Here is a 25,383-nt window from a genome sequence, read left to right as displayed (position 1 = left end):
GAGCCCCCTCCCCCGTCAAGGAGCCCATGCTCCTCTCTGCCGCTAATCCATCGGCCGTCCCGCTCTACCCCAATACCCCGTGCCCTAACCCGTGCACCACCGGTTGGTCAAAGCAAAGATTCCACGCCGGCGGGGACTAGCGCCGCCTGGCGTGACGAATGCCAAGCTCTGGGCCGCCCTTTGCGCCTCTCGTCCCTTGGAATATACGGGATACTACCGCTCACCGAGTTGACAAACGGACAAGAGTAACGCTGGATCTCGGGGGCTGGACGCGGCTTCCTGGCCACGTCCTCGTGCGCCTGCCTCCGACGGCTGGGCGCAACAAGCCTCCTCTATTTTCGTAACTTGCGCGACTTGCGAGGACCGGGGCGGCAGTGGTGTGTGCGCGCGCAGGCGCTCCTTGGGTCCACCCCACCCTCACCCCTTCCCCTCGTCCTCGACGTCGTCGGTCTCGAGTCGCTTCTCGACGGCCCCTCCCCCGCAACGACAGCTCGTTCGAGCGCTTCGCCGTCTCTCTTTCACTTCGCGTATGCCTCCGCTTTGAGAGTATAGTGGAGACACGGCGCGTAACCGGTCACTGGTAACTTGCTTGTTGGTATTCTCGCTGTCTCGCCGGGCCCCGAAAAAAAATCGCCCTTGTGCATCCGAATCTCCTCCTCCCGGTTAAAGTGTTCGGACTCGTGGTCTCCGGTAGGTCGACGATATACCATATTCATGCACTCTTTCACACCCTGACTTTTCTGAGCCTTCCTTTCCTCCTTCCTTTAACCGCTGTCCAATTGCACTACCTCTCTCTCTCTCTCTCTCTCTCTCTCTCTCTCTTTCTCCCTCCCTCCCTCGTTAGCTACTACGCTCGCACGTAACACACACCTGTGTTTATGCAGCCGGCGACCGTCAAAAAGTGGTGTTATTGTTGTGTATTAGCACTTGTTTAATGCGGCTGCTGCAACTGAAGAGAAGCAAGGTTTGATTTTCATCGTTTATACATTTTATTGCTTTATAAAGTGATTGCGAGATGTAATAAGCTCTTTAACAATCGGAGTATTTTATTGACTGACAGGCGTCTTCCGCTTATCCTTCCACCTCCTTCCGTCTATTTCTTCATCTCTTGCATCACTTTCTCCGGGAAAAGGAAGTAAAAGTAACGGCAGCAGTAACAGTAACAATACTCGGTAACAGTACTCGGTAGGAGTAACAGTAGCAATAGCTGTAGCTCTTGCTGTAGCAGTAGCGGTAGCGGTAGCCATACTACTAGCAGCAAAAGCAGCAAAAGCACAAAACACAAAGCACAAAAACGCCAAATCAGTTAAGACAAGGCAGTGTCGGCCAAGCGTGAGAGAAACGCGATGGTCCGAACCAAGTTTCAGAGCGTATCTGCGTAAGCGCCACCGTGAATGAACCACGCTCTTATTGCTGTACATCAGTGGAGTAATAGTAGTAGCAGCAGTAGTAGTAGTAGTAATAGTAGTAGTAGTAGTTGTTGTTGTTTTTGTTGTAGTAGTAGCGATAGGACCTGTTGTAGTCGCTGTTCCGAGATAGTCGAAAGCTGTCGAGACGAAAACGGCCACCACCAGTGTCTGTATCGCGTCTCACTCACAAACACGCGTAACCGACCAACACACCTACGCATCGCGCACAAGCCGACGACGACACACCCTTAAAATACTGCAAGCGCGCTTTGTCTTTTTCGCACTCGCACACCGCGTCTTTAGCCTTAATTTCTCCTACCTCTCTCTCTTTCTCTCTCTCTCTTTCTGAACTGTGAAGTCGCTCGCGATTCCTCGAGCCGGGAAGTGTGCGAAGATAGTGCCAGAAGTGGTCAGGTATGTCGAAGCTTGAGAGCCGGTCCCACCAGCAAGAGCACGACCGTTGATTTTCTTGCGAACCACGGGGATACCGGCGACGACCTTGTGTGTACATGTGAGTAGTGTGTACAACGTGAAATGTACAGATAGACGTAGAGAGAGAGAGAGAGAGAGAGAGAGAGAGAGAGAGAGAGAGAGAGAGAAGCATACACACACACACACACACACACTCATATATATATATATCCTGTCGCTCCACCCCACCATATTCCACCTCTCTCCATTTAGCCGCGGCAACTATTGAGATTACCTCAATCAATCGTCCCTTCTATATCGGCGCCCTTCGGCCCGCGCCACGACGCCGGTACTATCTAACAATTTCTTTCATGATACAACATTCTCGGATATACCAGGGTAGCGGCAAAGTCAAGGCAAAAGAGAAGCAACCGACTATCTGCCAGGAAACAACTACAAAGACGTCCGCGTCGTTTAGCGAAAGAGACCATCGATATCGCGAGAACTTGCGTCTCGTCTGAGATCTTACAAGACCATCAAACTGTGGGAGAAAGACGCATCGAGATAAATAATTAAATAAACAAATAGACTGATAGACATAGTGAGAGAGTGAGAGAAAGAGAGAGAGAGAGAGAGAGAGAGAGAGAGTAAAAGAGTGAGAGGGACCGAGAGCGGGAGAGAGAACGAGCGAACGAGTGAGATAGCGGGACAGTGAAGGGGAGGGGCAGAGAGAGCGTGCGAGGGATACGTATTATACATAGAGCAAGAATAACGTGTGTGCGCGCGCGCAAGCAGGCGAAAGGAAAGGGGGGACGAAAAGTTGCTGCCGCCGCCGCCGTCGCCGTCGCAGCGAGCGGCCGATTCCTTCCTCGCACGCTCCTTCTATCGCGGTCTCGCTCTCGTTTGCACGCGTACGCATACTCGCCCCCGTGTGCGTGCCTCTGAACGCGCGCACGACTCCCAGCAGCCGCTGTGTGCACACCGGCGTCAGTGTGCGCGCGTCAGTGCATTTCTGTGTGTGCGTGCACTCGGCAGAGTTCGGCGCACGCTCCCTCTACTACACCGTAGACGTTCGCGCGCCCTCTCTCTCTCTCTCTCTCTCTCTCTCTCTCATCAGCTCTGCCCCTACCGACTCCCTCTTTCGTTCTATCTCTCTCTCTCTGTCTCCTGCGCGCTTGCGGCCCGACTCGGCCGCTCGTGCAGTGCGTGTGACACGAGCACGCCGCTAGGATGTCCGTGAGAATGGAGAACGTGGCCGCGCCGAGGAAGCTCAATTACAAAATGATGGTGAGTACCAGCGCGCGAGTGAATACGAATTCTTGGTCGGCGGCGAGGGCGGCGGTGGCAGCGGCAGTGGTGGCAACAACGACGACGACGCGCCTCGATGTCGCGCGCGCGCGAGGAGGCCCCGAGCCCTGCCTTCCCCGGTGACTCGCGAGTGCTGCTGCTGTTGCTGTATAGGTGTCTGTCTGCCCGCCTGTCCGCCCGTCGTCCGCCTGTCTGTTTGTCCGTCTGTTCGCCCGTCGGTGTGCGCGTATCTCTTCTGTGCGTGCTGCTGTTGCGTGGCCGCCCGGCCGTGCATGTGTGTGGGTGTGCACGGCTGACGGTATGCGATGCTGCTGTGCGTGGGAGAGGAGCAACAGCAGCGGCGGTGGCCGGCGGCAGCGACTTTGCCGAACGTCATCCCGAGCCGCCCCACCAAAGAAAGATTCGAGGGACAAAATGTGTGAAATCCCGGATGAGAGGTTGATTGTGTGCGTGCGCGCGCGTGTATGCAACACGTATGTCATAAGTTGCTTTTCTCTTTGGAGTTTCACAATGTACGGGAAATATCTGCGAGAAATTAAGGAGTCCGTTTAGTTTCGCTCCACTTTGTTTCTCCTCTCTTAGACACGCACGCATACGCTCTCTCTCTCTCTCTCTCTCTCTCTCTCTCTCTCTTTCTACATATACATATATAAATATATATCTATGTATGTGTTAGTGTGTGTGTGCGCGCGCGTATGTATATATTTATATATATACTTGTGCATGCGACTATGCATTCGCATGCTTATACATGCATGCACGCGTACGTCGATGCTCGAGCATTTGAGCGTGTGCGTGCGCGCGCGCGCGCGCGTGCATCATATTCCTCATCCTCACGATCTCGCCGCAAAGCAGCAAAGTCACGGGGGCGGCCAATGGCCAGAGGCAGAATCGCGGAACCGGCGTAGTTTGACAGCTTGCCGCGGGGCGTCTGCTGCCCCACCCAATCTCTTTCTCCCGCTGCTTCTCTCGGGTTCTATCTTGCCTGATTACTTGCTGTTTTCCCTCCCTCACCCTCGTTACCGCCACTTCTCCACCATCCCAATTCCATTTCACAGTCTCTTCCTATAGCCAATGCGGTCTTTCTCTGTTTTAGACCGATTGACGAAGCTCGACATCGTGTCCTTCTCGACCTTACTCGCGCGAAAAGCTTCCTGTATAGATTTTTTTCTTTGGTCGCTTCTGCACTTTATCACTCTCGCTTGCTTTATATATATATATATATATATATATGAGTGTGTGTGTGTGTGTGTACATGATGAAGTTTCTCGGGGTCCATGAACGTGTATGAATTCGAGGTTGGAGCGTTCGTTGCCTCGGCGCATGCTCCGACGACCTTTCGGCTTTCTTTCTTCCTCTCCGTCCTATGTGTTTGCAGCGAGAGGGAGAAATCCTTGAAAGTGTGCATCTTTGAGGATCCGAATTAATGCTATCGGCTTTGCCAACTCGCCGTTTTATCTTTTTCTCATTACCCTGGCGAGATGAGACGAATAATGAAAACGGAACAATTATTTACGAACCTTTTCCATCCTTGATTGCCTGATATAGGATCTGCGCCACAAACGCACACACACATTACGTGTGCCCGCGCATTGGCACTCGCGCACACATGCGTACGAACACTCTCTAGTCAAGTGCGAGGGAGACGAAGAGGGAGGAATAACGTCAATTTTTTTAAATTGGATATAAGCACCATCTGGTTGCTCGTCGTGGAAACACGCGAAGAGCATTCACGTGCCGCCGGTTGAGGACAGCTTCTCTTCCGTCGTCGTCGTCGTCGTCGTCGTCGTCGTCGTCGTCGTCGTCTTGGTCCCCTCCCCCCGCAATCGGTCTTATCCCGCTATTTTCCCTCTTTTCGGCAGCGATGTGTGTCGCTTCACTTGCTATTCAGGGCGTTATTTTCATTTTTTTTTTTACTTTTTTTTTTCGTTTGCTTTATCTATTTTTTATAGTAAAACTAACATTGTCCATAAAATTAGAGTCTAGATATAACTATAATAAAACTAGTAAATATATTTGATTTTGTTATATATTTTGAATCAGAAACCTCCCATTATGTAAATATCTGTGATACGAAGTGGCTGAAATTTAATTTTATTATTCGATATACTTAATTTAATTATTGATTTATATCAGAATCGACAAATTTATTATTCACCCTTTTTTTTATAATAAACGATTGAATTTCAAATATATTGAATTTTAAATATAATCAAATTAATTCATAGCTTACAGATATGAATAACTTTCCAGTTCAAAGTAAACTCTCGTTGACCAATGTTGCATAACGTCAAAATAAAAACAGAATAATGTGGGAGCGTTCCTAACTAAAGTTCACATTAACTTAATCTCACTCATAAATATTAAGTTGCAAAGGTTGTTACAAAATATTTTAAAATATACTTACAACTTCATATCTATTGTGAATCACTGTGCATACATTCACTTCAAATGTTTTTATATACAGTTAAATTTTCTATTAATAATTTAGATAAGATTATTAATTAGGATTTTTTATTTAATATACAAATTTATCGTGATGTTGTCATCTATTTTGAGTAATTTGTCAATTCAAAAAAGGATTGGAATGCTTTTGATAAACAAAATATTTGATAAGGAAACCTAATCTACTTTTAAATGATCTGTCGGTATACATAACCTCAAATCGCAAGTCGCCAATTGTGACACGTGTAAAACAAAAATTTTCCAAATCATTCAACTTCTTCCATCCATTGGATGAAGCTTAGTTTACGTTACCATTATGTCAATTACATTATTATACGAACATACGATTTTCTTATTGTGTGAAAAAAAAATTTTTTCTTTAATTAAAATATAAAAAATTATTTTATTAAATTATAGCATAAGGTTTGAATTAATTTATAACTGATAACAAATCTTGATAAAAGTGATGTTTGCTGATTATATTAGTAAATTTATTTACAAATAACGATCTATCGACTAATGAATTTCGAGTTATTATTACTATTGTATACAATATTTCAATGACAGTTAAATCCACTGGATGAATCTATATACATAAGTCAAGTAAAAGTTCATTAATCTCTAATAAATATTTTGTTAATCTTTAATCGATCAACGCCGGGAATTGACTAGCTATCTCTAATCATAGACTTTGTTCGACATTACAATAATCCACCGATGCAATTTTTCAAAGCCCTTTAATTTTACATAACAATCAAAATATCATCGTGACATCAAGTCTGAGAAACTAATTGTCACATTATCGTTTCACAAATACGCACAAGTTTAGCCGTACGCGAGCACCGAAGGAATAATTACATTAATGGAAGCTTCGCCGTTGTCCAGTGCATAGTAATAACCTACGCGTTAGGACGAGGCCCGTTGAAAAACGAAAGGACAGCGGCAAATTTGTGAGAAAAAACATGTCCATGCCGAGCTCGCTCGAGCAAGGCCGGCGAGTCCCCACCCCCTCCCCCCGCTGACGCCCAATCATCGCTATCCGTCGGGCTCTGCTTGTGGGCGACATTTTCACTCCCAACGGCATCCCGATAAAATTGCCAGGCCGAAGCGAGAGGGAGCTGTGGCCGACGGGTGACAGTCACAGTCGAATGTAAAATGGAGCGTCCGACCCTTATCGATCCCCGCCCGTTTATACACGCGATGCGTACGCGTGCGCAGAACGGCTGGACGACACGCGCGCACCGGCTCCGTCGTCGACGCCGACGCCGCCGGATCCTTGCGACCTCGACACGAGTGGCCCGTGAATTCGCGGCCGCCGCGTTAAGGAAGCGAGAAGAAATCGATCGATCGACGACGCCCTTCCAAGACTCTTGTCGTCACCAACACTGATAATAGTGGTGAAACCTTGACAGGTATACTATCGCGATTGCTTTTTCTTCTTCTACTTTTTTTTATTTTTCATTGGATGTGCGCACTCCTGTGTACACGAGTGCGAGGCCAAGAGGCAGCAGGTGATCGTAACAAGTTCGGTAGACATCTCCCCAAAGTTGGCTCGATCCGCTTTCCATACTCCATAATGATATGCAAATGATGCGTCGCGAACCATTTAATTTCCTTTACCTTTGTTTATGCACGAGTATGGAACATGTATGGAAGCTATCCGATATCCATTGGCGATCTTCTTTGATATTATATCTTCTTTTCATTGATACTACCATATCGATATTTCGTGCGTGTTTTCAAATGAATAATTAATATTTATTGTCCATGAAAAAATTGTCCATGCTTTTCCTTTGCAAGTACTATCTATTTTATTGTAATACTTTTTTTTTTAACAATAACTCTTTTTAACTCACATTATTCGTGTAGAGAACAGCGTTTATTTTATACAAAGTTGCTGTACTTAATCAAATATCCTATTAATTCGTCAACTGGAGCAATTTATTGTATTTACTTTTAAGATAAATTATCTGTGAAGCATGAATAACGGCGCTCGTTACAACAATTTCTGCTTTTAAAGTGATGTAAACAAATTTTTATTTCAAAGTTTCAGAACGCGTCAATGTTCCAATTACTTTACGCATACATCATTATCATAAACTTTAAACGGTTGTTGTTCTAGTAAAATATTAATAAGTGGACCGTGCGAGTGCAATAAAGCAATTTGTACTCCCAAATGTGTCGATCAAATATTTATTATAAACGAATCGATCGATGTTATAATATCGTTAACAATAAAGATTTGCTCATAGTCAATATAATAAATGATTTTGTTTACAATTTCGTCTTTATCAAATTTTTAAAAATGACAAAAAATTTCTATATTTCTTTGTATATATCTTTTTTTTCGTAATAAATTGGTTCCAAATTTTTCAAAATATGCATATTGTGATAATATATATTGCAAACCCTGTATAATAAAAAAGGACGGATTTTACTTTCTTGTAATTACGACTCACACAGCTATTGTAACAAATATTTACTTCATCTAATCAAAATATCTTCACCAAAATACTTTCGATTTTTGAAGCCTATTATAAATTTATTTAATCGCAAAATAATTTCCAATGACGAATTTTATTAGTAATTCAAAAATATATTTCTACTTATTTGTTAAAATTTTCAATACAAAGGATTAGGAGTCCTTTGTATTCTTGCTTCCTTTGGCGAACTTATGACAAAGACATTTGTTGGCCTAATATGCATATTATTTTTGCGAGGTGAACATTCTATGATTTCGACTTCTTAATTTTTAATTATTTCTTGGTAACTCACAAGGACAATTTGGTATAAAGAAACTGCAAGTGATGTATATTGTTGTACATGTAACGTATTTCATATAACGCTCAGATTTGCAATCATGTCGCAAAGTTATCGTGTGTGCGTGTGTGTATGCGTGCGCGCTTGTTCGCGCGTGTATGTGTATGTGTGTATATATATATATATATATATATATATATATATCTTGTATTGAAGCAGGATGTTGTAAGTTTTTTTTCTGTATGGTGTGCATTATATTTACACTTGAAAGAATCGTGTGGCCTTGAAGTTCATTAAATGACCTCGAATCGCAAAACAGTGCATCATTGCGCCTCGTAACGATTTATTCGTGTAATTGTTTTAAAAAATTTATGAGCATGTCCAAAACTGAGCAAACTTTTATTTTAAATTACAGGCTTTCAAAATAATTCTTCACAACTATTTAACTTGCAAATTATTTCCTACCAACCTAATAATTTAATTTTCATTTCACTTAATAAAACCTATAATATTTCGTGGGAATGTAATAGAACAATTTATATAAGCAGTTTGGGACAAATACTTTATATACACATTATTCAGTAATGAAAAAAACCGTGGGCAAGCACATGTTCTGGCGTGCAGTTAAATTATAATAACATGTGAACAATTAAATATATTTCTGAGACATTGCACTGTTGACATCTTTAATATATTAATATTCGTTAGACTCTTGCTTTTAATTAAAATTGTAATATAGTCTTCATTTTCATTAGATCTTGTCAATAGAATTTCGTAGTCTGCTTAGTATTATACTCTATAGTTGATAAGTGTGTTTATCTCATTAATGTTGCGACAAAAATTTCATATCGCTTATACGTCGGCGTTGAAGGAATGAAGAAATTGTTAGAAAAACATACGCGTGTGTCGCGAATTCTGTCGAAGCCTTAAAACTTGGTAATTGGATCCAGGCTCTGCTTCGCTAGAATTAAGTGTGCAGCAATAAAAAGAACGGCAACGTTCAATTTCAGGAGTCCACTTTACGATCGTCACGTCAGTTCGGTATTCGCGTTTTTCCAGTCGACGACGTGGAATAAAGCACTGCGGCATTTTCTCCGTGTGTTATTTTAAAGGTCGGCGACGTGCAGTCGACAATTTGACCTCTATGTGATTCGCACGCAAAGACTTGTGACGATAATCGAGTTATTCCATTGAGCCGTAGCTGCTGCCATGCGGATCATTAAGTGTTGAAGGAATCACTGAATTGCCCACCTCTCACATTTTTTTTTTCATCGTTCATTACCAATATATCCATCTTCGTATTGCTCTACAAGTGTCTACTATTTATTAGAGTCAATAAACGAGCTTTCACTACGCAATAGTGCCATAGATAAATAAAATCTTGCAATTAATTTTTAAGTGTAGCAACTTTATCAAATCTTTGTGAAGTGAAGAAATTTTAATTTTATTACAAACTTCTTTAAGATTAATTTAGCTATAGAGATGCAAGATATATTTTTATTAAATAATGTAAACAATTTTTAATTTTAGACAAACTCCATGCACATAAATATTTAAATAACATGTAATTCCATTGTTTATATTCTAATCGATAAATATTGAAATAATGTTGGTTTTAATTAACTGGAGTATGTGCCATTGAATCTTCAGTATATATTATAAATCGTATGATTATATTCAAAATTCTTGGTATTAGAAAATATAATGAAAAGGTGGCTATATAGTAAAATAGATAAGTAAAATAAAAGGATAAATCCTATAATTATATTAGAAAACAATGAAATCGTCATGTTATGAGCCATGAAACAAAGTTCCCATTATGTACAAATATCATGAAAATTTTGATAATACTTGACATAGTTATTGAATTATTATCAATTAGAAATTTTATTTTATTATCGATTGAAAATTGATATGCTAATGTAAACATAAATGTTTTATACTGTGTACATTAATTCAAATAATAGAAGTACTTTTAACGTACATAGTGTGTTATTAAATGTTTTTATTTAATGAAATTTGAAATAAATAACTAATTGTTCGAGAGTATTAATTTTTGCTTTAAATTTATAAATGTGTAAATTGATGTGTCATATTTACAAAAGTTCTCTACTAATCCGTAGAATAAAAAGTCTGTTGGTATTTAAGATTTTTCATTAAGAGTATGTAAAAAGATGAGTATTTCTAGGTAAATGAAAAATATTTATCTTTTTGAACGTAACAAAAGCAGTTCAATAGTTATGGAAATTAATATTCAATTTTTGTAAAGAAAACATTGAAGGCACGTTTTATTAACTAGACTATTCAATTTGAAATATCGTATAAAATTATTATAAATGGCCTTGCATCTTGCGTTACATAATAACTGAACTTGGAAAATGAAAATATATGCAATTTAAACTTTTTCAGTATTTGTATCATTTACAATTAATTTGATTAATTTTACTTTTTTTAAGAAATCAAGTGAATTTTACGGAAGTTAAAGTGTAAACATTATGCACATCTTTTCGATACATTTAACATAAAGTAAAAATAACTGAATAAAAGTTTTATGTTTCTTTTCATCTTTGAAATATATTAAAAACATGGAGAATTAAATTTTCCTTAATAAAATTACTTCAATGAGTTTCAAGATACTAATAATAATTCTTTATTGATATCGTATGTAATAAATATTTGTAAATATGTAAATATTATGCTATAACGATATTTGAATATCCAGTGTTAAATAATTATTCCATAATGATGAAATAAAATAAGTATAAAAGTATTATTTTATTTAAGAAAATTTTCCGGATATACTTTCTAATTTTTTTTTATTAAATAATTGCGGCTTTATTGAAATATTTAAAGAATACAAATATTTTTTTCACAGAATAATTTCGTTACATAGGCTTCTACAAATATTTTAAAATCTTGTAGCGCCTCTTGCAGAAGGTTTTTATTATAAATTTCTATGAGTATAGAGCAAATATTATAATATGCAAATCGAAAATAATGTATTTTTATAAGTGAATTATCTTTCTTTATGATTAAGTAATCCGTCAATTATTATAGTTAATTCACCTATTGAATTGGTAGTTTTTATATTTCTATTGATGATTAGAAATGCCGAATTCTTTTATAAAATTTCACAACTTTATTTTTATATCAGTTAAATATTTTGCAAATCGATTTAAGAAAGACTAGATATTTAAGAGCAAAATTTCTTTAAAATTTTAAGTTTTATGAAGCTTATATTTGATGAATGAGTTCTTTGTTTGAATAGTTGGTTGAAACTTAAGATAAAATTAAATTAAAGAACAAATGTCCTTAATTATTATTAATCGAAGTTTATAAACTAAGCCGAATTCTGTAACAATTTATTTTTTGTTGACAATTACAAAATATAATGTATATAAAAAATAAGTATACTTTGATGAACTGATTGTGATGATGTGACTAATTATGAAATTACCACACGGTAACAAGTTTATGGATTTCATTTTTTTTTTTTTTTTTTTTTTTTTTTTTTTTTTTTTTTTTTTTGCCTATCAAATTTGGTGAAACAGTTACATTTTTTCTATTGAAGATTATCCACAATTTCTAAATAGTGGAACATATGAAAACAAACTAATCGAAATTGTTTAATAGAAGTTTCATAATAATATAAAAAAAAATAGACTTCATTTGACACATTGTGTTATTAGCTAATGGCGTGATATACCACAACCACAAATCTTCGTGATAACCCAATTTTCGTCATCTGTGTTTTCGATGCACCAGACGCAACGAGGTTTACGTCAATCTACAATTTATAAATTATTTGCTTGTTTGCTATTAGTGATTGTAGTCCTTGTAGATGATAATTAAATGTTGATCTCATATTAATAATACGATATTTACATTTTTGCAATACAATTTTCTTAAACATTGAATAATAATCTCCGCAAAATTTCCATCTTATTTTAAATTAATTATTTGTTTATATATAATTAATTTATTCTATAAAATGTTACTATTAAAAATATCAGGTACAACAAATTTTAAAGGATGAAAAACTATATTATTTATTTAAATTCTTTTATAGATATTAACGATATTATATGAAATACATTGGAATATTGAGCAATTAACACGTTAATTATCTTGTTTAAATATGTATTTGATAAGTTTTATAATTACGTGTACGTAAGAAATTGATAATATTTATTATTCAATTTATAAAGTAACTACTGCACTTGTATCTACGTTAATTATTTAGCGACAAATTTCGTAAATTTAGTTACGAATAACGGATCAAAAAAAAAAAAAAAAAAAAAAACTTATACTTTATTTGCTGTAAATTACAATTCACAGTATGGCTCACCGAATGAGATTCTTGCAGATAGATGAATAAATAAATAGTAAGCTCGCTCGCTTTTCACACACTTCCTCGTTCTACAACAAATATCAGCTCTTACAAGCTTATAAATAGTTTGCAGTAGTCACCTGCTCTCACATGCTCTTGCAAATTCCTTTCAATGTCGCGCGATAAGCTGGTCGACTGTTATATACTTTAGCTTCCTCTCGCTCTTTCTTCTACAGTCTGAATCATCTAGGGTACCGTTATACAAGAGGCAATCATGCGTGGCGCATAAATGTATGAGCAAACGCGAGCAGATTCAATGGGTGGGTAGTTTTAATATACCCAGGGTGCACGATTCATATATTTAACTATTGGAATTAGGAGTTTAAGATTTTTGAGCTTTAGCTTTCAAATGGAATAGCGGTGTTTGTCGTATTGTTACAATTTTATTTCGTATTATAATTATAATAATATAGTAATTCGTATTGTAATATAATAATAGTAATTATAATGGTATTGATATTATCGCCAAATGAGAAACTATGAGTCTTCAAGATTTTCTATAAAAACGAATACAGAAAATTATGTATAAATTATAAGAACATATTTTAGGATAGAAATATACTTAATTAACAGTAATTTATAGTGATCAAATTTTTAATTTCACAAATAATTGTTTAAATTTACTTTGTTCGTAGTTTATACAACAAACTTTGTTATTTTCTAGCACTAAATAGTTCGAATAGAAGGTTATGTTTTATTCATGCTCACTTAAGTTAATTATTATTGCCTAAAATTAACTTAAAATTTAATAAAGGTGAAAAATATTTTTTACTCTCTTGACACACAAGTCATTATTTAAATGCAAAGTAATACGTGTAATAGTTGAAATGCTAGTAAAAACACTTATGTTTATTTCAATGTCTTTCCACACTATATTTAAAGTAGATCATTACTTCAATGATTTTTAATTTAGTCGATGCACAATTTAATCTAATATAAAATTTATATAAGGGAAGAATGCAATAATTGATTCTTGAAAATTTTAGTTATTTATAATTATTAAGTTGACAATCATCAATTAATATAAACTTTTATATTGTAAATTATTTATTTATTTATAAAAATAAAGAGCCTTTCATGTACTTTTATTTATTCGTAAAAATGATTAAAAATCGTAGAGGTTTTTTTTATAAATTTTGATGATATAACAGTAAATCATTTAGAATAGAGGTTTTTAATGCCAATGAAACCTGATTAATTATAGCACTTTCATGTTAATGTAACATTTATTTATTAACTACCTGATGATAGCTTAGATTGAGAGATAGATAAATTTTTTTTTTTTTTTTTTTTTTTTTTTTTTTTAAACGTTGTGTACTTACCAAGAGTGAAAAGCCATTAGCTATAATATACATCATACATACGATATACGTTTAGTTTTCATTCCTATTTCTAGGAGATATAAAATTTTATAACATCAAATGAAACAAGCAAAACAAAAATCAACCCACTATCGAATTTGCACTATCATTTATACTTGAACATTAATCATGGTTTTTTTTTTTTTTTTTGTTTTTTTCTTTCGAATGTAATAATTCGTAGACCGCAGATAGCTAGTCAATGTTGAGATATCATTATTCCTTATTTGTATAATTATTATAGACGTGCATTACAATTTTTTTTTATTTTTTATTATGCAATTATAATTATAATATATAATTATGTTAGAATATAGTTTTCAAAATTCGTAGAAACGAAAATAATGTGCTACATTAGCAAACATAAGTGTAGCTAATATATACAGCTACTATATGCCTGTATTAATTTATTATAAATTAGTAAATAATCAATTACTCATATTGAATTATGTTTATTTCTTATTACATCTGGAAAACAATTTGTAATATACATGTGTTTATGCGCCTCACTAACGTGCGTTAAATATTGCCTACTGCATTATATAAAATATCTATCTGTCTCATATTTTATTGATTAATTATCAATTGATAAATAAAGGAGGGAGTAATTGCACACTATTTATTTATTTATTTTTTAAAATCTTTTTATTTACTATAAGTATTTTTTATTAGAAAATGAAATACTGTTTTAGTTATTTATTCAATCGTTTAATGGCAATAAATGGTATATGGAAGTTGTAGAGATAAACGGAATGATAATAATAAACTGGAGAATAGAAACTCTTTAAATATTAATATGAGTAATAAGTGTCGATTTGACATACGTTGATAATGGTTTTTCAAATATGAGTTATCAAAATGATACCATGATACATTAATATCGAAACAGTTTCATAATTTTAATTATGTCCACATATATTTTAACAAAATTCAACATTCATTTATGAGAAATATTCGAAAGAAAAAATTTTATTTGAAAAAACGGTGTATAAGAAAGATAACGAAAAGAAATTTAAAAATTAGAATATTATTTTGTGCTATACTAAATACTGAAAAAATTAAATTCCATATTAGTAGATTTTAAGTACTTTTGGTAAAAGATCATTTAAAATATTCTATTATATTTACTATGATGCACATTTTTCGTGCATTTAAGTAAATAATAAATTTCTTTGATAAGTTTATGCAAGTGCTGTCCTGCCCAATGTATTTTACTTTATATGAAAATAGTTGATACATTTTAGTTTAAATTTGTCAACAACAACAGCCAGGAATATCATCTTTATATCTAGACGTTCTTCTATTCCAATGATTATAGATTCTAAAGAAATTTAAACGTTTATATAGCCCAAATAAATACACGTCAACACTTAAATAAAAATTTACGAATATAATCATGTACTTGTGATTAGTCACATTATCCTCCACTTTATATAACGGCTGAATCCAAATTCATTTATTAAATCGAGGCTACCTACTAGCAAGTGCTGATAGTTATCGCAAATTTTATTGTCATGTTCTCATTAACCAATCCATCCTTGAAAATAGCACAATAGAGCAGTGACAGCGTCGGCAAACAAACAAAGAAATGACAGAGTGATTGAAATACGAAAATTTTTAAGACTCGCGTCTCTAAAAGATCACGACGAGTTACAAAAATCATTTAGCTTTGTTATGGATTTATCACATTAAAAAAAAAATATATATATATATAAAGGTAATAATCACCCGCGAAATATTATTGTTGTGTATTCCATGTAATTAGCGCGTCTATGACAATGCGAATGATGATACCGCAGAGCTGGAAAATTGGGTGATTCGGTTCACCCAATACGGCGTAATTACTACGTAAAATATAAGCTGTTAAGAATCTCTTTATGGCGTTATTTTTATTTTTTTGTTTTCACATGTATGATTGGCAGGATGATTACGGGTTTCCCTATTGAAGTGCATTATTTTGTTCAGTATTTAAAGTGCTTGGTACTTTCGAAATCTTTATATTATAAATTACTGTATTTTGCAGGTATTGCGCGCCCATTGCAAATAGATGTGAATATATTTCATTAATTTTCGATAAAAGTCTATAATAGGTGATTCTTAAGGTAAATCGTAATAGATCGTTAATTTAAAGTAATTGAATTTGTAAAAATCACAAGATAATTATATTTAACAACTTATCATTTATTTCTGTTTGAATTTAGTGGTGAAATACGTAAAAGTGAATATAACTTTTTGTTATATTATTTTCTATTTTATATCCATAATTGAAAATTGATTTTAATTGTTGGTAAATGCATTAATTTGTACATTAAATATTCTGTTAACAATTAATATCTTTCATTTTACAATTTCTATTCTAAAATAAATATTTACATTTCATTTCGTACTTAACTATAATTACGTTCTAATTTTATAATTACAATAAGTCTTTTTAAAATTGTATACTTATGTGCGTTTTTATCGAATTCTTCAGCATAATATATTCGTCGTTCTTACAGTTCTTTTTGTACATTTGCACTTCTGATATATGAGAACTTCTTATTCTTTAATTCTTGCATTTTCAGTATATTTTTGCTTGTTGCTGTGTTCATAAGACCGCACTCGTTCGACCGAACATGCCTTAAATATTCATAAATCTATATTAAATATAGATAAATTTCTTGTATATATAAGCCCCATAAATTAATTTATAATAACGTATTGTAAAATATTGCTAATTAAATATAATCATATAATCATGTTGTAGGTAGGTTACTTTCTCTTGGAAGTTTTTAAAGAAATTTTAAGAATAAATTATAAGAATGAAAATGCTTTTATGTGTGCAGTATCTTTGTAACATCTACGATATTTATAATTGCACAGACATTAAACATTATATAAAATTTTAACTTTCTATTTAGTTTTTTTTTTTTTTTTTTTTTTTTTTTAATTTATATTATAACTATTTTTAATTTTACTTCCATGTCTAATTGCGCGATCGAATGGAATAATTTTGATAAGAATATATTGCATTTCATAAAAAATCTCATTATTAAGTATAAATTAAAATTTCATCATTTTTTAATATCCTTCGAACGTACGAAGACTTATTCATCGAAGGAATAAGTAATTTATAAAAAGATATTTAATCGATAGAAAATTATTTGTCTTCGCAACTGTATGAGCCTGAGAATTCGAAAAAGCATAATACATAGATTTTATATTTGCCTTTAATTTACATTTCAAATACGTGTCTGTTTGTAGTGGTAGAAGTAACTCGGATAATACATGTCATAAGCAATTGATAGTATACATATAAAAAAAAATTTTTTTTAATAAAATTGTAAATCGGTACAGCGTTTGCTAACGCTTGCTTCAAAATTCTTAAAAATAAGCTGTAGTATAGAAAAGATAGTATAGAACTTTAATTTTCAAAATAAATGATATTAATTTACTTAATATTAAAATATTTAAATTAAGGAAAGAATATTTTGCCACTTTACGTGTAATCTCACTAAAGTAATCGTCTTAATAAATTACTCGAATTTATTTCTCTTTAAACAGATCGTCGTTTCGTATTATTCCATTTGTTATATTAAATTGGAAAATAAAAAGAAAATAAAACGTAAAAGCGCAGTCAGCCGTTGTATTTCTTATCCCTTTATTTTTTACATTTTCTGCTCTCGTAATGTAATTGAAACGTCGCCTATTCACCAACGAGACATAAAGCTTCCCATCCGTGTTGCTGCTGTCCACGCGGCCTCGACTCTGCGTGGGCGTCATGTCGGCATCTTCCAACGCCTCCTTGGAGATAAATAGATTTAGAGTAACGCGCAACGACATCGTGACAATGAGACACTGGCCAAGGTCTTGGTTTTTTGTTCTTTGCCTTCCTCGTAGCGATTAGCCGGTCTCCGAGGTATTTATTTTGCACATTGCACAAATAATATTCTCTCGTACGTTTGTACCTACGTATGCTTCGCTTTACTCCCCTCCCTACCTCCTCTGTTTGCGTAGTTTAACATTGGTGAGCGCAATCGAACGTGTCGATTGTATACGTCAAGGGACTAATGACATTCTTCGAGCGCTGTTGCCTCGAGTCTCTCGAAGCCGCGAGAGTCGCTCTCTTCTTTCTCTCATTTGTGCGCCTGTTGGTGCGCGAAAAGTAGAGAAAGGTTTTTCAAGTTTAAGCAACATAGGTCATTGTCAATGTGTTACATTGCCTCGGCTGTGTGCAATTGAGCGCTTGACATGTTTATGACATAATGTCGCGTTACAGTGATCATCCAAAAGCTACTCAACAGCTGAGTCTTATTTACTATGATTAATAAGTCACGTGAACATCAAATATCGATCGTGCCAATTTTTTTAAAAGATTTTGTTAGTAATGGGAACGAAAATTCCTTTAATATTTTTATACGATAGATTAGAGAAATCATAATTTCATCCTAATTTCTATTTACACCCTAATTGAATAAGAGTTAAGCAATTTGTTTTAAAATGTAGCCGAAGCAGATATACATTGACACAATGACTATTGTATAAAATATCAAAACTCATTTAAAGTTTGGAAATCCTGATTAATGTGGTTTAGCTTGTTATTTATGTGCTCGAATTCAAAGCACACATTGTTCGAAAAATGTGAAAAATCTCGTCGATTATTCCTAACGATTGACAATATTTCACTCGTGATTTTCCCAGCCATCAAAGCAAGTTCTCGTGATAACGTCGACTAAACTGCTAATTTTTACAAAAAATAAAAGGGTTTAAGCTTATTAAGTTTTAGAAAAGTACACGTCTGGCAAGAATCGGATAGGAACGAGCTGCTTAAAAGAAAAACGAAAGAAAGAAAGAAATGTTATAGAAAAAAAAATAAAATAATAAAGTCAAAGGGAGTGAAAGGGCATAGGTAGGGTTGTTGAGGAACGTTAAGCCAACATAAGAGAGAGAGAGAGAGAGAGAGAGAGAGAGAGAGAGAGAGAGAAACCCATCATCGCTAGGATCTGCTGGATAAACTAGAAAAGTCGAGCTTGAGTACACATACGCAAGCACACACGCGTGCGCGTGTCTCGACGCGATATGAACTTGACTTCGGTCGCGGCACCTCTATTCTTCTGCCCCCCTTCCTCTATGTCGCTCTCGTCTCCATCCAACTTCCAGCGCCCCTTCACGACTTCTTTCCTTTCTCCAACGACTGCTTGAGTAGTATTTATTGCGCGTGAGGGATCTTCGCTCCAATGCGAATCTTCTCTGAAATTGCAAAGAGAAACAACACTACTTTGGCTGGCAATTCTTGACGTGATTAATGAAGCTGATTTTATACTTGCGGAAATAAGTGATGCCATTTATATTACCGAGTTGTGCACTTTTTTGTATATTTTTTGTATATTATTGTAATATAATTTTATTTTTGTAATTATATATTTAATATTGATAATCGACAAGTTCGATCGATTTGATAAAAATGACAAATCATATGCGTTAAAGCTAATAAAATTACCAAATCGTACGAGGGAGGGTGGTTAAATGTTAAAAAAAAAAAAAAAAAAAAAAAAAAAATAAGAAATAAAAAAAATACACGGATTTTACATTGTTCAAAAGAATCAGATCCAGCAGGAACTTTACGGAATGAAGAGGATGCGGATTACAAGGTCGAATTAGCATGACTCGTATTCCGGGTAGAATGTCTAGAAAGTCGAGAGCTCGTTACGCCGTCGACGGCACGTCACGTTCACAAAATAAATCGCAAAAAAAAAGTAAACGAACACGGTCAATCAAAAAGGTGGTGGATGCGGGCAACAGTAGCGAGCATACGTGTTCATTAATACAAGTTGATGGCGTACAATGCAATGGGAAAGTCGAGACGGCGTCGCGTTAATCGTGCGAGCGACGTTCGGGCATTCCTTTTTAGCACGAGAGCCCAGCCAAAGTAATGTGTCGCGCATTCTCAATAGATAGGGACAAGCTCATCGCGCTCCTTTCTTCGTTAGAATCATGATTAATGAACGAAGCAAGGATTAAATGGAGCCTGAATGGGATTTCAAAATATTGCGATGCATTGGAAATTTGGAAAAGAATTTGTGTCGCTTAAAATTCTCACTACTTAACGGCTATTAACTCTCTTTTTGTCTTTTCATTTTATCTTTATGACACCGTTATCTCGATAATGAAATGGGATTTGATTTTGAAATTCAACGAACAAAAGCAATTACAATCTATAGATCCATATGCCATATTCTATTTTTGGTTCCTTGTAATAGTATTATCAGGACGTCGGTAAATCAGAGCAATGGGTAACTTTATACCTGAGTGATTTTGCGGAGGCTTGAACGACCAAACAATTGCATGGAAAGTAAACTATATGGATTGCGAAATGAAGAAAGTCTTGTTCAAAGCTGGACGACGTGCAATGTGGACTTTTTCATAGCAGCATCGCGAATAGAAATTATGCTTCCTTTGTTTTTTGTTTTTGTTTTTGTTTTTTTTTTTTTCATTCACGAATATCGTGTTTCATTCCAAATTATTTTAAAAGCTTATCGTAGCTTTCTCGATAATCGTAGAAAATTACGGATAGTTATATAAATTCTTGGTGAAATCACATAGAAAATTGTATGAAAAACGTGGAGTTAAATATTATTAAATAGGATTCTGTCTTTACTCGGACTAATTTCATAATTGTTTACATTTGATCAATTTTTTAAAACATACATTAAACAGACACTGATAATAACCATTATTTTCAATGTTTTAATAATTGCCAGTGGCTACAAAAAGCGGAGAAATAAAATAACTATTTATCGTGAAGTAGTGCGAATCGAAATAAATATATGTTCCATGCACTACAGAAATTAAATGAATCGGTTATCGGGACTTTTAGTAATTATTTGGCAATGGTTATTTTCATATTAAAAATCCATTATTTTCTCACAAATTAATGTCTTATAAAAATATATTCCTTTAACTGCAAACTGCAATCTAAATTATTATATGATAAAAGGTATTTTTATAGCGTAAAAGAGTTCACTCGATAGGGATTCAGAATCCAAATTAGAATTGTTATCCATGCCCTAAGGGAGCAGCATTACCAGCCTTTCAATCTCTTCGGTTTTAATAAAAAGAAATGGTGAGAAAAGGAAGACGGAAGAAGCAAGCATGTCATCGTGACCCATAGGCTTAAGAAAATAGAGAATGTGGATTTACGCGCGCGTTGTCATATCGATTTCTCCATTTGTCTCGAGTCATAAAGTCGTTGAAGACTGTAGCGACGACATTGGCGACGACGACGACGATTACTACGACGACGACGACGACGACGACGACGACGACGACGACGACGACGACGACAACGACAACGGCGGCGGCGGTGGCGATGAAACCGCATCGTCGAGCGAGCAAGTCGACGCGTCGCGATTGCTAATAATAACGACACGACGCCCAGGCTACGAGGAAAAAAGATGTCAACCTCGAGAAGGGAGAAAGAGTAGAGACAGCGAGTAGCGTCTCGGCATTTGGCCAGACATCTTGTACTCACCGGTTGTTGAATTTTAATCCTTGTAATGACGTTTAGCCACCCACCCTCTCTTCTATAATATTCATCAAAACTGCATATATTGTGGAACTTTCAATTTTAAGATTATATGAAAGATCGTTATTTTTATGTTTAGCTATTTAGGGCTGTGATTATCATGTTCATTACAGAATTATCATTTCGTTTTGATAAAGGCCAAAGATTATTAATAACCTTGATGAGAATTTTTTTAAAAGTAATGCACGACAAAGAAATATAAGAAAGATTTCAACATAAAAGGGGAAATATAATTTCAAATTTATAATATATTTTCATGGTTGAATAAAATTTTATCTTAACTGATGCAATTATTCATTTTCTACTTAAGAAAATATATTTATCTGAAAATATGCATAATACTTGCGTATAAATCTCTAGGTACATTGTGCAAATACACGTTTGTTTTTGTTTTTTTTTTTTTTTGTTTTTTTAACTAAAACACTTTTGCAACTTTTCTCCAGCTTCTATCTACATAGTTGCACGGAGTTCTCGCCTGGTCATACTAAATGTATCTTGAGTTTATTGTTGTAAATAGAATTGTAATTTAAAGCCTGATGATCTTGGGAGTTCATCAAAGAGTTTTATAAAGCCGTGTTTGGTGTGCCGTACTCTTTGCCATAATTTTTGCATCCGAATGAGCGGCATTATTAAAACATATATTTATCCACGTAAAAGCATAACTTTGCCCTCACTTAATAAACGTCGACTATTAGCCGGACTATTAGCGAGTACCATTATAATTGATTAGATTATATTTAAAGTATGAGAAAATCTGTTAATTTAATGTACGATTGATTATTGCTCGTTTAATTGTCCAGCTTTTGAAAAAAAAAAAAAACAAAAACAAAAACAAAAGCAAAAAGAGAAACAAATAGCTTTAGATTGCTTGAACATTACGTTTTAAAAGGTAAAGCATTAACGAAAATGTAATACAAATTTTACAAACATTATCGGATACTCGTATCTTTTATTATAACGGTAGACAAGTGACTTAGAGATTCTCAACGTGACCTAATGAGTACAAGTGATGTTCAGTCATCGCGTACATCCTGTTAAAAGTCACTAGTTAGATGCGATAAGAAAAACGGATGAGCGATAAAAGATTAAGTATGTATAATCAAATTGAAGTTCCAAATATATCAAAGGTTCGCTTATGTGTGGTGTTTTGAATATATATATATATTTACAAATAAAAATAGATTGTTAATGCTGTTTATTGCATTTGCTTACGATTGATTATAATTATAAGTATAAATTTAACGAAAATATTAGTAATATTATACAGTATTACATTGATTCGTAATTAGTGGATCAAAGAAAATTTTAACATAAAGTAAATAAAATAATAAATACAATAATTATTAAAATATTATATAAATTGATGTCTAAAAAAGTATATATTATTTTAAATTCCAAATTCTAAATTCCTAGACGAAAAACCAAAATTTCATTCTAATTTTTTATAAAAAAAAATTTCCTAAACTAATGTAAAATATTTAATGATATATTTTTTTATATAATAAATACTAGATAAGAAAATATATGGTATTAAACATTATACAACATAACGTAGGTATTATTGTTATTACATAAGTTTAACTATTAACGCCTATAATTACACCATTACAATAGCTCACGTTTATTGGCTTAAAATTAAAGGATGCAGTATGTATTTAAATTCTTACTTAGCTCTTCTCATTTTCAATAGTTCTGGTAAAATAATGCGAAAGAATAGTCAATTATTGTGAAGTAAACTACGATTCTAATTAATTAACGTTTAATATTCAATATAATAATATTACGTCTTGAGCATTTCAACACAAATAACACTTCCGTTTTTTTCTGTTTTAGGTAAGTGTCTTTAAAACGCTATGATTAAACCATTCTACCAGTGGGTAATTTATCAACAATAATCTTGGTATTAGATGCTAATAATTCTATAAGGTATTCTTTATAGATTTTTTATATAATAAATATATGGATCACCTTTTACATCTAAATAAATGATGTGGAATTGATATATTTATTATGTCAAATTTCATTTTATTTACAATGATGGAATTATGCGTATGTGATCCTATCATCAGTAAATTATATTGACAAATAAACATTTTCACATTACATAATTCATAAGAATTTTCAACTTAAAATTAACGTTTTTCAATTTTATCGATTAAGCTTCCGTTATTTTATTGCAAATCCGGGATAGTAATTTTTATATTATATTATAAGGTCTTTAAAGAAATTTTCTCAAATCAATTTTAATATTCAGGTGAATATTTGGTAAAGTATCTATGAGATGTTTAAGGTTACATATATATTTTTAATAAATTAAAATTTGTAATATCGCAAAAAGTAAACATAAAATGTAAAAAAAAAAAAAAAAAATTGCATGTTATGAGTTAAAAGACAAACCCTAAATGAATAATAAAATGGAGCAAAACTATTGCATTTATTTTTTCTGAAAGAGAGTTCTTATACTGCATATTGTTAAAGAAAAAAAAGATAAAAGAGATAGTAAAAAAAAGGGGGGGGGGGAGTATATTATGGAATTGAGAGAATGAGAAAGAGATTAACAAATCTGGACAATCGTTTTCAGCAATTCTTTTACCTAATTCTCGATTTAACGCTCTGCTGTTAGAGAACATTTTTTTCCAAAATAACTTAAATTTAAGATAGTAAATGGAATCAATTAAGTACTACTTAAGAATTTTAATTAATTTAATTAAATAATTCTTTTAAACTTTGAGAAAGTTAATATTGTATATTTTTCATGAAAATCAGTTAGAAAATTGCATTATTTTGTATGGATTTATTATATTGTTGTATATTATATAGGTTATATTTGATTTTATAAATTATTTTATACAACACTATGGTAAACACGATAATTTTCCATCACATCGGTCCATTAATCATAATGGACATAACACTTATTTCTGGAAAAGAAACATTAACTGTAGAAATTATTTAAAAAGACCATATCTGATAATCCTAATTATGGGCACAAAATTCATATAAATTTTAGTTTTATAAAGTAAGAACATCGTTATTTTGTAGAGGAAGCTATATTTATTAATAAGTAAAATGAAGATTCAAAAATGAAACGCGTTATATACAAAATAATAATTGGACAAGTGACATTGAAATTAAAAAATGTATTAAGCTATCTTATTTATTTACTGATATTAGCTCGTTATAATACTACGTTGAAACAAATAATAAAGTGTCCAAATTATTCGTGTAATTATTTTGTTTTAACATAAATTAATTACTGTATTAAAAGAATTTTGTATTAAAGTATTTACACATCTGTGAACGAAGCTTTGAGGAATAACAAATCCTACGTTTTTACATGGAAAATAAAAAAAAAATTATTATCAAATTATCTTTCCGCTTTTGCAATAAAAAATCCTATAAAAGCCCTATAATAAAAAACACGTAGGTTAGATTAGTTAACAAAACGACTACTTTTTATGAGAATTTATTGTAAAAGTCACTATACTTTATCTCGAGATTACTTACAGTATTATATGGAGATAATTTTCTTGAAAATCTCGAGCAAACCAATAATTTTTCCAATTATTAAATGCTTGTAATATCACAAGCCTGGTAATATTTGATTGTTACATCTGATCTTTTTATAGTATGATTTAAATATTCCTGTTAAAAATATTATGAATTTTGATATCGAAATAGTCAAGTATTGTTCTGTATAAATATCGTAGAAAAAACTGATTGGCATAATATAGCAAT

The 25,383-nt window shown here is 33.7% G+C and overlaps 1 protein-coding gene across 5 annotated transcripts in view; it reads left to right on the top strand.

Annotated features, from left to right (window-relative positions):
- shep (RNA binding motif single stranded interacting protein alan shepard) overlaps window positions 1-25,383 on the top strand; it is an 86,399-nt gene that overhangs the window by 33,567 nt on the left and 27,449 nt on the right. For 2 of the 5 annotated variants that reach the window (XM_011508191.1, XM_011508189.1), the window contains exon 1: window positions 2,973-3,107. The exons of 1 other annotated variant lie outside the window; for it this stretch is intronic. In XM_011508191.1, coding sequence (XP_011506493.1) covers window positions 3,051-3,107 — 57 coding nt within the window. In that variant the 5' untranslated portion in view covers window positions 2,973-3,050. Of the gene's footprint in view, window positions 1-2,965; window positions 3,108-25,383 lie in introns of those variants that run through there. 2 more of the 5 variants (XM_011508193.1, XM_011508190.1) reach the window with 2 other exon arrangements.

This window comes from Ceratosolen solmsi, unplaced genomic scaffold (assembly GCF_000503995.2).
Source record: "Ceratosolen solmsi marchali unplaced genomic scaffold, CerSol_1.0 scaffold1, whole genome shotgun sequence".
NCBI classification, from domain to species: Eukaryota; Metazoa; Arthropoda; class Insecta; order Hymenoptera; family Agaonidae; genus Ceratosolen; species Ceratosolen solmsi.
The sequence above is the reverse complement of the archived record's forward strand: the minus strand, read 5'-3'. Positions and strand labels throughout refer to the sequence as shown.